The 14028-nt window shown below is 36.7% G+C and overlaps 1 protein-coding gene across 12 annotated transcripts in view; it reads right to left on the minus strand.

Moving 5' to 3' along the window:
- Positions 1 to 14028, minus strand: part of HERC1 (HECT and RLD domain containing E3 ubiquitin protein ligase family member 1) — a 291819-nt gene that overhangs the window by 64354 nt on the left and 213437 nt on the right. For 10 of the 12 annotated variants that reach the window (XM_077128149.1, XM_077128154.1, XM_077128157.1 and 7 more), the window contains 7 exons: positions 12287 to 12403; positions 9706 to 9937; positions 7165 to 7289; positions 5664 to 5884; positions 4439 to 4711; positions 3468 to 3516; positions 2574 to 2774 (listed from right to left, as the gene is read on the minus strand). In XM_077128149.1, the coding sequence (XP_076984264.1) occupies positions 2574 to 2774; positions 3468 to 3516; positions 4439 to 4711; positions 5664 to 5884; positions 7165 to 7289; positions 9706 to 9937; positions 12287 to 12403 (1218 nt within the window). The remainder of the gene's footprint in view (positions 1 to 2573; positions 2775 to 3467; positions 3517 to 4438; positions 4712 to 5663; positions 5885 to 7164; positions 7290 to 9705; positions 9938 to 12286; positions 12404 to 14028) is intronic. The other 2 variants (XM_077128156.1, XM_077128155.1) reach the window with 2 other exon arrangements.

Raw genomic sequence — 14028 nt, forward strand, 5'->3', positions numbered from 1 at the left:
GGCTGAGAGATTCCAGAGTCAAGAGGTTATCCTGGAGGTTATTCTTATGCATTATATAGATATCACCTTTTTAGTTAAGGTGTAATAGAGAGGCTGGAGGGAACTGCCTGAAAATGTAGAGCTGTGTTCCCGCAGCCATTGAAGATGATTGTATAGTGATACAGCTTTCGCCATGTGACTGTGTAATTGTGAAAACCTTGTGTCTGATGCTCCTTTTATCTACCTTATCAACAGATGAGTAAAACATATGGATTAAAAATAAATAAATAATAGGGGGAACAAATGTTAAAATAAATTTAGTACATTGAAATGCTGGTGATTGCTGAGGGGGAAGGGAAGGGGATATGGGGTGTATGGTTTTTTCTTATTTCTTTTTCTGAATTGATGCAAATGTTCTAAGAAATGATCACGATGAATATACAACTATGTGATATTGTGAGTTACTGATTAAAAATGAAGAATGGAATGATCACATTGGTAAGAATGTTCATGTTTGTATGTTGCTATGTTTAAAAAATAAATTAATTAAAAAAAAATTTGGAATCCATAGGAAACTTGAGCTTCACTTCCCTGATGTTACTGAAGAAATCAATGTTTCCTGAATTTTCTCATATCCTATCATGATACAATACCAACAGATAAGAGATCATGTTGGCAAGGTCTATCCACATAGAGGGAGCCTGAAGTAACACTCCAAATCTACCGCAGACCTATGGTTAAACTGAAGTGCTCCAGAATTTGCCAGGCCTCTCCAGTAGAGGCACATCGATAATCAGAGGTCATCTACTAATATGAAAAGTCCTGTGATCAGGATAAGGAAGACACAGAGTGATATTCATGGGCACTTGACCAGACGGCAATGAGAGCACTTGGAGGAGTTCCAAGGATACATACATGCCAATACTGTGAGCTAGTGGAAGAGTATACCGGAAGAGCAAGATTCTTGTAGGGAATCCAGACAAGATTTCCACATGGATAATCCATCCCTCAGACTTCTGAGATAACCTTGCAGAGACGGACAGTGTATAAAAAAAAAAATCTAAGTTGACTGAGATAAACTTGACTTGAATAAGTTTATAAATAATTAACTAAAATTATGTTATTACCACTAAACAGAAAAGAGGCTTATGACATAAAGTAAGTGTGGTAGTTAGGTCCGGGTGTCAGTTTGGCTAGGTGAAGGTGCCTAGTTCTGTTGCTGTGGACCTGAGTCACTGGCATATGAAAGTCATCTATCACTGACTGTATCTGTAGTTGGCTGGGGGTAGTGCCTCCCACAATGAATGATGTTTAATTTAATCGGCTGGTTGAGAGAGCTCAACCCAGCACAGCCCAAGCAGCTTAGCATACCTCATCTCAGCACTTGCAACTCAGCCCAGACCTTTGGAGATGTAGAAAGGAATCACCCCAGAGAAAGCTGTGGGAAGCCAGAGGCTGGGAGCAGAAATTGTCCTGTGCTTTTCCATGTTAAGAGACAACCTCAGATGAAAATTAGCTGCCTTTCCTCTAAAGAAGTTTTTAACTAAATAAATTCCCCTTTATTAAAAGCCAATCCACCTCTGGTGTGTTGCATTCTGGCAGCCTTAGCAAACTAAAACAGTAAGTTTAGTTTAAAAATATATAAAGAAAATTAAAATGAGGATATTAGCACCCCCCCCTAAAAAAAATCAGTTGGCCATAAATGTAAGGGTTGATTTCTGAACTCTCAATTTGATTCCATTGGTCTGTATGTCTGTCCTTATACCAGTACCATGTGGTTTTGATTGCTATGGTATGATGTTTTGAAGCTGTTTGTACCCCAGAAAAGATTATGTTCTTTTACTCCATCCCTGTGAGTGCAAACCTATTGTAGGTAGGACCCTTACTGATCAGATTATTTCAGTTGAGTCATGCTCCAAGGTGGATCTGGATCCTCTTACTGGAGTCCTTTAGGAGAGGATAAAAGAGAGAAGACAGAAAAAGCCCCTGAGAAGCTGAGAGAGGAAGCCACTGAAGCCAGAAGCAACAAAACCCAGGAGAGAAGGAAGAAACCAACAGAAGTCGCCATGTGCCTGGCCATGCAACAGAGGAATTGAGGATTGCAGGGAGCCAGTCTTCTGGGAGAAGGTATCATACTGTTGATACCTTAATTTCAACATTTTTCACAACCTCAGAAACTCATAAATTAATTAATCCCCATTGTAAAAGCCAACCCATTTCTGATATATTGCATTTCGTCTGTTTAACGCACTATAAAACATATGACTTTGTCGCCCTGATTTTTTATAATATGTTACCATACTCTTTTACCCAAATAATAAAAAGTACACAATAGTTTTTAGTCAGTTTCCATAAACTTACCATAAAGTTAAAATTGCTTATATTTTATAAGTGTTCTTTTTATCATCTCAGTATCTTATAAAAACCAAAAAATCAAACCTAATATTATATATACCTTCAAAATGTTAAAATAACTGGCTAAAGATACTTAATGGAGAAGAACAATATTGAACCCTTACTATTATGTGTTTATCTAGCTAAAAACTAAATTAATATAGACTATAAAATCTATGCCAATCAGCATTTCAATTTACCTATTTGCATAAGAGTCTCTTCCATACTATTGGTGGCTGTGACCATCGCCACTGATGCTCCCAGTGGGTCACTATCAGGGAACTGAACTGGTTCTGGTACAATGCGCCGGTCATTTAAACCAAGTGGTCCAGCAAGCAATTCAAATTCTTCTTCACCTGTTAGCTTTTCATCTTCATCAACATCCAACATGTCCCAGTCTTCTGAAATTTAAGTAAATAAATGATTGTTATGTGAATATAAACCTGACATAACTCTGCAGGCAATAATTATTATGAGATATGTCTAAGATGCAGATAGACTGAAAGTCTAGGACCCACAAAATGAACTACAATGACATCCCCTGGTGACTCAACCAAATTACATTCCTGAGGCATAGTGAACCCTAAGGAAAAAGGGAGTCAATGTGGCCAAGTACATTTAAAAGCAATAACAAATGTTACATCTGGTAATGGAGTTTTCAACTAGTAAAAAATATTGGCATGGGGCACCAAAGAATTTCTACCCTGTCCATAATTATTAGAAAGTGAGTTGTTTCAGATGGTTCCAGATAAATTAATGCTCATATCAACTTTTCATTTTGGACCTTCTTCAGTTAGGACAGAAATTCGAAATATACTACATACTTTCCCTACTTAGAAAAAAAGTGCCAAACAGAAATTAACATTCTTTAGTAAGGCTACTACTGTTTGAATCCAGCCCCTTTCCTTTGACTTTGAAACTAAGGCTACTGCCATCAAATTACTTTGAGCATTTTGGGGAAAGTTTAAGTCAACATGTACATAAAACACACATACACACACACACAAAGGTAAATTTTAGTAACAGATGTTAAGCAGAGCATATATATATATAAATACATGTAAAATAAATAAGCTCTCAAAACAAACAACTACCTTCATACACACTGTCCTGCTTGCCAATTAGATCTGGAGCTTGTCCCTTGTACCTGCACCAAACATGAAGAACATTGTGCTTTTATAAAAACAGTTAGTACCCAAAAATGCAAATTAAGTCATTAGAATATTTTAAAAGGCCATTAATAAAGCAACACAAAATTTAAAGTCATTCATGATACAGGACAATGTAATAAAAGCTGCTGATATGTAGGCACAAACATCCTTACAAAACCAATGACTACTTTATCAAAATATTGAGTCACCTACAACAACTCTTTTAATCAAAATCTATCCCAGAGGGTGGGCCACAGTGGCTCAGCAGGCAGAGTTCTAGCCTGCCATGCCAGAGACCCAGGTTCAATTCCCAGTGCCTGCCCATGCAAAAAATTAAAATTAAAAAAAAAATCTATCCCAGAAAGCCTTAAATATTTTAGCAGTTAACAACGGGGCAAAACAACCTACTCACTAGGTCACTAGGGATTAACTGTTGTTCAGGGATGTAAAGAGAGGATATTTCCATGGAAGCTCACTGAATCAAAATCAATCTTATTTTACCAAAAGCAAGAAAAAGATCTTAATTAAGATACTAGAAATCTGGTGAAAAAACATCCATGAAAAAATTGGCCATAAGCCTCGTAAATGTTAGGGCAAGGGTCTGACCACAACTTTGCCAACAAGTCAAAGTTCCACACTGTTAAACTTCAGTGAAGGACCTGCTACATGCTCCCTGGACTCTCAGAGATTCTATTCTGATAGGCTGCCAGAATTTATGGGAAACATAGTCTGGGGGAACATAAATTCCCGAAACCCCTGCCCCATCCTTCCTGTCCCCAATTTAGCAATCACTGGCCTTTAGGGAAGGACAAAATTAACTCCTCACGTAAGAAAGCTATAGTCCCCATGCTTAAGGTGTAAGAGACACTTTATACTCTTGATTCAGCAGGTATGGAAAGTTACACAGTTTCAAGGTACCTTTCAGAACTTGTTGTCTTGGATTTGGTCTTCAGAGATAAGTATTTCTCCCTGCAGCTGCCACATAACAGGTAGTATGGATTTCCACTCCCACATTCACCACCAAACCAGCCATCCACATAGGAGCCATTGCTGCGATAGCCTTGGCGATTTGCACTGCGCCCGCAGCCTGGGTGGTTTCTCTTCATGTGCTGATTGAAGCTGATGACACTGCACTCACACAGTTCACACACCACCACTTCTTCCCTGTCTTCGGATTCACAAACATGCTGCACAAAACAATTTCATACCAAGTTTTTAGTCAATTCAATGTAAAATTAAGTTAGGGTAAGCAGGTTACTTATGATAGTAAATTATTTTGTTTTCATATACTGGAATATTTGCAAAATGCTCTTTAATGCTACAAAGTTTTCAAATCAGAATTCAGATCACACAATCTGAAAGTGTTCTTTGTTCCCCTTCATTCCAATCAATTACAATAAAAGTAATTGCTTATCCTACTAAGAAAAGAGTTACATAAAAATGACAACCCATCTCATTTCACAAAGATTTTTTTAAATCCTCTAGTGAAAATAGCTACCTTTTATCTGATCATAACAGTAATGCCTATTTTCTGAATTTCTTAGAAGTCATTAAATTTCATTTATCTTATAAATGTAATACAGCAAGTTCTCTTTCCTGTAGTTCTTATAAATGTGAGCTTTTCGGTCTCCAGGCTACAGAAGTGCAATGCTAAACAATGTATATATGCAGATCTACAGGGTACCCTGTCCTTGGAAGGACCTGGTTTTTACAAGGTCTAGATGGGCACTAGTTCCTAGAATGAAGTTAGGTATTACAGTGATTAAATGGAACCATGAAGGAGAACAGCAGGTATTCAAATAGCAGCGTGAGCACAGCAGCCATGTTATATACCCGCAGAGTATACTGGGGTCTGATCCCTGTATTGCAGTCTATCTTTAACATCAGATTCAGATATTACTAAAATAAGCATAGTCAGCTAGTCTGAGGTGAGAAGTAATAAAATCACATAGAGAAGGCAACAAGCGACTTTTTCTTATTAGTTTATAGATATCAAAGAAACTTCAAGTATTAAATCTCCAAACTTCAGGATGAGACCTCTTATAAAGTGTTGCCACCTTAGGGAAGGCTGTTAGTATGATTTATGAATAGGAAGTCAGGAAAATAAGTCACAGCAGCCCCCGCTGCAGTCACACACACCCAGGTAGGCCAATCCAGTACCTCTGGGATCCACATTCCCAGAATATCACTGTCACTGGTCAGGTCTTGTCCAAACATAGCTTCCATTGCTTCATCATCAAGATCAATTTCCAATTCCTCATCTAAATTAAAGTCATACAACGCTCCTGGGTCTTGCTGCAAAGATATTCCTTCTCTCCGACTTTGATTTCTGTGAGCCTGCACAGAGCGGTATAACCCCGCTCAGAACAAAACAAAAAAGGCATTTTATTTGCATGCATAAAATATTTCTGAATAATTTCACCACTTCCTAACTGCCACACATACAAGTGAAAGTCTAATTCAGTGACTTATTGGATTCCACACCATAAACATTAAATTGTAACTTTCACATGTGTTTCTTTACCTGTTAAATGGGGATAGTAACAGCATTCATAACTCACCAGTCTGTTTTTAAGTTTAAATAAGATAATCCATGTAAAATGGTTGACAATGTTTGGCATATAGAAAAACACTCAATAAATATTAGTTATTATAGTATTCTCTCAGGTTTATTTTCTAAAACTGAACCTCCTTTCTTTATCTGGTAAGTCTACATACTGTATTTTCCATTTTCCAGGAATTTCAATTTTTCTTTCACTGCTCCCCTAAATTACTGAATCATTACTGATGTTTAATAACTCAGTATTCAAACTCTGTTTTGATAAATCACTTATCCTGGTTTTTGGTTTAGAAACTATGTTCCCTATAACTTACAGTTTATATACCCAGAACATAATCCTAGAAATCTTCACTAACATAATGAGAAAAATTACATTTGCTTATCTGGGGCCTTACCTAGTAGTGAAGCCCACAGACCCACAGAGTACACTGTGAAAGCCAGTGCCTACTTATTTGGCACAGTTACTTATTTGGCACAGTGCCCTTTCCAACTCCTTCTCACCACCAATGTTAAATATTAAACATGCATCATCACTTCTTTTTTTGCACAGGCAGGCACCAGGAATCAAACCTGGGCCTCCGGCATGGCAGGTGAGAACTCTGCCTGCTGAGCCACCATGGCCCGGTGCATCAGCACTTCTTAAATTTTAAGTGGGCTGAGAGCAGAAAGAACATTTACAAAATTTCTCAATATCTAACATGTGACCAGTATTGCCTTCTGTGCCCAGAGGAAACTGAAAAATAAATTACGAATAGATGCTATGATTTCAATTATGTAAAATTATGTTAATGTGCAGAAATATGCAAATATTTGTTCTATTAATGTGGTGGGGTTGAGCACTTAGTGTTATTAACCTACTTCTTTAGCACTGCGCTTACTTGACTTTAAAATAAAAGACAAAATATATGATATTTTGGGCAGGCCTTGGTGGCTCAGCAGGCAGAGTTCTCATCTGCTGTGTTGGAGACCCGGGTTCAATTTTCAGTGCCTGCCCATGCAAAAAAGATTATATATATATATATATATGTATATATATATATGATATTCTCACCTAGAGAAGGGCATGAAACAAATAATTACCTGCTCTTGCTAGCAATGTGCGTGCAGCTAAATCAAACTTGTGCCTTCTTGTTACAGTTGAGCGACCCCTAGCTGGTGGTCCACTTCCAGAAGCAGCATTCTCTGTATGATCCAGATTTTCAGGGCTACAAATTCAAGTTCAAAAGCAACATAGATTTTAAAAATATTATGAAAAGAAATCATTGGTGCAATCTTGCTTATGTGTTAGTTTTCTTACAAATATCACTGTGAAAAAATGTTTGAGATAAACAAATACTGAAACATATTTTGCCCCTTGTAAAACTCCTTAGTTACAAATATGTCAAATTCTGGTAACTTAACAATATTTTTTCTGACTTTGAACTATGTTAGCAATAAAATGATGATCAATGCACATTTCAACTTAAATGAGAGTTAGATATGTCCTTAACCTAAATACTAAATGAATAAGTATTTATAATTTGAAATGATTGGGAATCTCTGCCTAGTAGAAACAAATATTTCAAAATCAGTTAAGAAAATATTAATTGAGCTTGTTAGAAAAGTCTGCATGATAAAAAACACAAATCTTGGTAACAATGTGACTTCATAGTTAAAATGAAAACTAAGATTTAAAGTCATAAGAAGTGCTAAAGGGGAAAATGTTTTAGGGGAAATTGCAGAATATTTTCTTATATCTCATTTTAGGCTAGGTATTATCACACAATTCTCTTTACGTCTTTAAAAAACAGTATTATACTGTATATTAAAAACTATATAATATACTGCCTGATACATCCCAGAGTATACTAAGCAAATAATTAAAAAGTATTGGCAAAGTCCCTTGAGGGACGGGGGAAACAATATGGAGTTATTAAACTTTACCACCAGGGAATGCCGATACTGTGTCAAACATTAGGTACACCCAAATCAATAGGCCAAGCCCTTGATTTTGAGGCTTGCTCTCATGAAGCTTATATATATATGTAGCAGAGAAACTTAGTCTACCTGTAGGTATGCCTAAGAGTTATTTCTGGAGGACGTCTTTTGTTGCTCAGATGTGGCCTCTCCCTCTAAGCCCAACTCTGCAAGTGAAACCGTTGCCCTCCCCACTATGTGGGACATGACATCCAGGGATGAAAAGTCTCCCTGGTGGCATGGAAGATGACCCCCAGGGATGAGTCTGGCCCTGGCACCATAGGATCAACAATGTTATCCTGACCAAAAGAAGGAAAAGAAGTATAACAAATAAGGTATCAGTGGCTGAGAGAGCTCAAATAGAACCAAGAGGCTATTCTGGAAGTCACTCTTATGAAAGCTTCAGTTAGACACTGCTACTGTCATAACTTGCCAAACCTCAACCAAAACCATTCCTGCCAATCCTAAAGAATACCTAGGGCATATATTATATAAGATTGTACAAAGGTTTCATGTACTAGGGTAACATTCCAGAAACCTACAATCTCCAGATGGGTCCCTGGACCAGATAAATTCTGAAATGCAGAAGGGCCAGCCTCTCCCAAACAGCAACTAGTTCCATCCCCTTATTCCATATTGTCAACAGCCCCTTCCAACATGAAAAAGTTTGAATGGGTATAGACCAAGTACCCCCAAAGAGTGACAGAAGGATCAAACATGACGGAGTTATACAGAGAAGGTCAGGTTTAACAAATAAGTATGAGTACTAAATCAGTATACTGAGATTTCTTTTAGTCTCTAGTACCTTAGAGCAGCAGAAATAAAAACCTAAAATTGTAGAATTGTAACTCATACCAAACTCTGAAATATGTTCTACAAGTAATTATTGTAATGTACTTTGAAATTTGTTGCTTTTTTGTATACATGTTATTTTTCACAAAAGAAAAGAAAAAAAAAGAGAGAAGGAAGAGTGTAATAAAGAAGATGGGATTTAACAAATGAATATGACTGCTGAGTCAATATATTGATATTTCTTTTGGTCTCCAGTGTCTTGGAACAGCTAGAAGAAAAAATGAAAAATCATGGACCTGAAACCCATACCAAACTTCAAAATTTGTTGTATAACTACTTGTTAAAATGTACTTGGAAATTTATTGCTTTTTTGTATATAGGCTATTTTTCACAATTAAAAAAAATCTAAATATAAAAAAATAAAAGAAAAAACTATAGAAGAGATAAAAATATAAATTTAATTATAGGAAAAGGCAGGAAAGATTTAAAAGTCCATTTCTAGCTAATGCATTAATTAAATCAATTTCTAATATTGAAGTGAATATTCCATTTTATATCACTTATATGACATAAAATTGCTTTATCATTATGCTTATATTATTTTACTGTCAAGTTTCAGTTTCTTTTCAGCTCAATTTTGCACAAAAAGTATGAATTTCTTTCTTTCCATGAAATCATCTAGTCATGTCAAAATCTGTCATGTCATTTCTACTTTCACAAAAGCATAAACTTTTAACTGAAATGCCCACCTTTTCATTTACCTACAATTATCAACTTTATACATCATTAGAAGCATTTATGAGGAAAAATAAATGTGACTTTTAGGGTCACCATTTTTAACACATGAAACAGTTACAGAAACTGGAATTTCACCTTTCACTAAAGCCTTCTTCCGTTTCAGCAGCATCAGCTGATGGTATGTCTCCTGGTGATTGTAAATAACAAGGATCATTCGACTTCCCACCACTGCCTAGAACTGCTGCTCCCTGCCTTGAATCTGCTGTGCTGCCTGACTGGGGCTCTTCCTCATCCTCATGCCCAGGGTGCTCTATCATCCACATGGCAAGGACAGTGATGTTTTGGGCATCAGCCTCTCCTCTAGCACCTGGATGGGGGAAAAAAGTATGAAACCAACTTTTTTTTTTAAGACAATTCTCATTGCTCCAAAGAGAAAAGTAACAGATAGATATTCAAAAAAGGAAAACCCAAACACCCCATATCTCTTATCCCTTGCTGTTATAGACTCCTAGTATTGGTGTGATAACATCTGTTACTGTTGAAAGAATATTAAGGTATTACTGTAAAATATAGCTCATAGCTTACAATAGGTAATTTTCTCCCATATATACTCTATTAACTCTTTGTGCAAGTGTCATACATTTATAATAGTTCATGCAAGAACCTATTTGTTTCTAATGTTAATTGGTGACATATATTAAACAACCACTTTCAATCAAATTCACCTACAATATGGCACTATTACTTATAATCCCAATAACAAGCTACCATCACATCTATCCATTCCCAAACATCTACATTCCACCTTGTTAATAACTGCTCCGCCTTCTCTAGCTTCTGTATATCTCTAAGTACCCTATATTCTATATTTCAAGACTCTTGAGTTTACATGTTCTAGCTAATTCATACTAGTGAAGTCAAACTATCTGCCCTTTTGTGTCTAGTTTATTTAACTTAGCATTATGTCCTCAAGGTTCATCCATGTTGTCACATGCTTCAGGACCTCATTTTACTTTCTGCTGTATAATATTCCACCATATTTATATACCACATTTTGTTTATCCATTCATCTGTTGAAGGACTCTTGGATTGTTTCCATCTTTTGGTAATTGCGAATAATGCTGCTATGAACACCGGTGTGCAAATGTCCATTCATATCCCTGCTTTCTGTTCTTCTGGGTTGTTCTAGTTTGCTAGCTGCCGGAATGCAATATATCAGAAAAAGAACGGCTTTTAAAGGGGGGAATTTAATAAGTTGCTAGTTTACAGTTCTAAGGCCGAGAAAATGTCCCAATTACAACAAGTCTATAGAAATGTCCAATTAAAGGCATCCAGGGAAAGATACCTTGGTTCAAGAAGGCCGATGAAGTTCAAAGTTTCTCTCTCAAGTGAGAAGGCACATGGCGAACACAGTCAGAGCTTCTCTCTCAGCTGGAAGGGCACATGGTGAACATGGGATCAAATGATAGCTTTCTCTCCAGCTTCCAGTTTCATCAAGCTCCCCGGGAGGCATTTTCCTTCTTCATCTCCAAAGGTTGCTGGCTGGTGGACTCTGATTCTCGTGGCTATGTCGTTCTGCTCTGAATCTCTTATTCTCCAAAATGTTTCCTCTATTATAGGACTCCAATAAACTGATCAAGACCCACCCAAATGGGTAGAGACATCTTGTCACCTAATCCAGTTTGACAACCACTCTTGACTAAATCACATCATCCAGGGAGATGATCAGATTACAGTTTCAAACATGCAGTATTGAATAGGGATTATTCTAACTTTATGAAATGGGATTTTGATTAAAACATGGCTTTTCTATGGGACATAAATCCTCTAAACCAGTACATGGGTATATACTGAGTATAGCAGTAGCAGAATTGCTGGATCATAGGGCAAATCGATATTTCATTTCTGAGGAACTGCCAAACTGTCTTCCACAGTGGCTGTACCATTTTACATTCCCACAAGCAGTGCATAAGTGTTCCAATTTCTCTACATCCTCTTCAACATTCGTAGTTTCCTGTTTGTTTAAGAGCTGCCATTCTTAAAGGAGTGAGATAATATCTCATTGTGGTTTTGATTTATATTACCCTAATAGCTAACGAATATGAACATTTCTTCATGTGCTTTTTAGCCATTTGTATTTTGTCTTTAGAAAAATGTATATTCGTATCTTTTGCCCATTTTATAACTGGGTTGTCCTTTCATTGTCGAGTTGTAGCATTTCTTTATATACACTAGATATCAAACCTTATCAGGTATATAGTTACCAAATATTCTCTCCCATTGGTTTGGCTGCCTCTTTGACAAGGCCCTTCAAAGCAAAAAGTGTTCAATTTGAGGAGTTTCAACTTATCTATTTTTGTTGTGTTACTTACACTGTGGGTGTAAGATGCAAGAAGCTACCTCCTTGCACTAGATTTGCAGATGTTTCCCTATATTTTCTTCTAGGAGTTTTATGGTACCAGCTCTTACATTTAGGTCTTTGATCACTTTAAGTTAATTTTTGTATAGGATATGAGGTAGGGATTGATAATGACTTTTGGCAAAGTAATTAGCTACACATGCTGTGAGTTTAAGACAGTTTGCCATAACATCCTTATAACCAAATACGGCATTTAAGAAGTTACCAAGTTTTGTGGACTCTTAAAAATATGTTGCCTTCAATAAGATATAGCTTCTCATATCTGCATATACTGATATATTTAAGAACATATCTTACCTGTGGCTTCCATAGCTTTAGCAATCTGCCGGAGAGAGAATCCCATTTCCAGCAAGGGTACTGCAATTGCTGGAGGAGGAGGAGAAGTAGAAAGTCTACTACTCGGGTCTGACAAAGCTAAGAAAAAGAAAGAAAAGCAAAAGCCTAAATATTACCATATACCATGAGTAAAAAATATATTTATGGGACATGTATTAAGTTTCCTAGTACTATCCAAATTTAATGAATTCACTGAATGTATAAAGTGTAATTAAATTGAGTATAGCTTTATAAGGTTTTTCATAAGCTAAACCTACTGCTAATAATACAAAATAAACCTGCTAATGAAAAATCATTTATAAAAACTTTTCTTCTTAGTGAGGATGCTTTAACCAGTTTATGACTGTGATATCTATGCTTATAAATAAATATACAAAGGCATAACCCCTCCCCCATGACCAAAGTTTTTTTATTTTACAATAATTTCCCACTTAAAAAAATGTTAAATAATAATACAAAGAACTTTTCCCCTTGAACCATTTGAGAGTTAGTAGTAGGCATGATGCTTCGTCTTCCCTGAATATGTTAGTATGTAACTATCACAAACAAGGACATTCTCCTGCATCCCCAATACAACCACCAGTCAGGAAATTAACAGTATTATCATCTCATCTAGAGTCCATTATCCAAGATCTTCACTGCATTTAGTCATCACGTGTCTTCAGTCTCCTTCAATCACTTTGATACTTTGAAGATCACAAGTCAACTATTTAGCAGAATGTCTCTGAATTTGAGTTTGTCTGATGTTTACTCATGATTAGATTTGGGTAATGGTTTTTGGCAGTAATACCACAAAAGTGTGTTCCCGTCACTGAATTCTTTCAGAAGGTATACAATTTCAATTTGTCCCATTACTGGTGATGCTAATTACGCTTGATCATTTAAGTGAGGTTGTATATGCCACGTTTCTCCACTATAAAGGATTGTTCCTTCCCTTTGCAAAAATAAGTATTTGTGGAAAGGTACTTTGAGAATATGTAGATAATCATTCCTCATCAACATTTCACTCACTAGGCATAGCTTCCATTTACACTTAGGGCTAAAATGATTATTTATTTTGATGCCCCCAAACCTCCCAAATTCGACCAGTGGAAACTCCTTCAATCTGGCTTCTATATCCTTCTGGCATGTGAGCATTAATCTGTGAGCACCTTATTATTTACATAAGATAACACAGGTTCATCTCTTACTCAGTCCTGGAACCAGCTATTTTTCCAGGAGAACTTGGTTCTTTTGTAAAGAACAGTATTAGAAAAAAAATACAAGGGCACTAAGTGTTATTTATTGCTACTGAAGTGTTACTGTTCCCAGGTTCTCTCAGTGGGCAGTGCTAGTGAATCCTAACCCTGCTCGGCTCTGACAGCAGGGTCATGCGGACATTTTCTCACCCCACTCAGACTCTAACATTTCATGTCAAGGACCCAGTCACACACACTCCCCCAACCCAAGGAGCCTTTCTTACCTCAATCCGGCTCTGACACCTGAGTTACCATCCCACCCCCCTTCAAACCCTGCTAGTAAGAATGTCGACCTAGCTTGGTACCACCTAATGGCTTTTGTATTGAATTATGAAGAAAAGGAGAAAGGGAGGGAGAGAAATAAAAAGGATAGAAGGAAAAGAAAGGCAGGCCATGGATCACATTTTTCCTTAGAAAATATCACCATTGCTACAGTAATAACTGTCCCAATATGACTGATGGACT

This window comes from Tamandua tetradactyla, chromosome 14, assembly GCF_023851605.1.
Source record: "Tamandua tetradactyla isolate mTamTet1 chromosome 14, mTamTet1.pri, whole genome shotgun sequence".
Taxonomy (NCBI): Eukaryota; Metazoa; Chordata; class Mammalia; order Pilosa; family Myrmecophagidae; genus Tamandua; species Tamandua tetradactyla.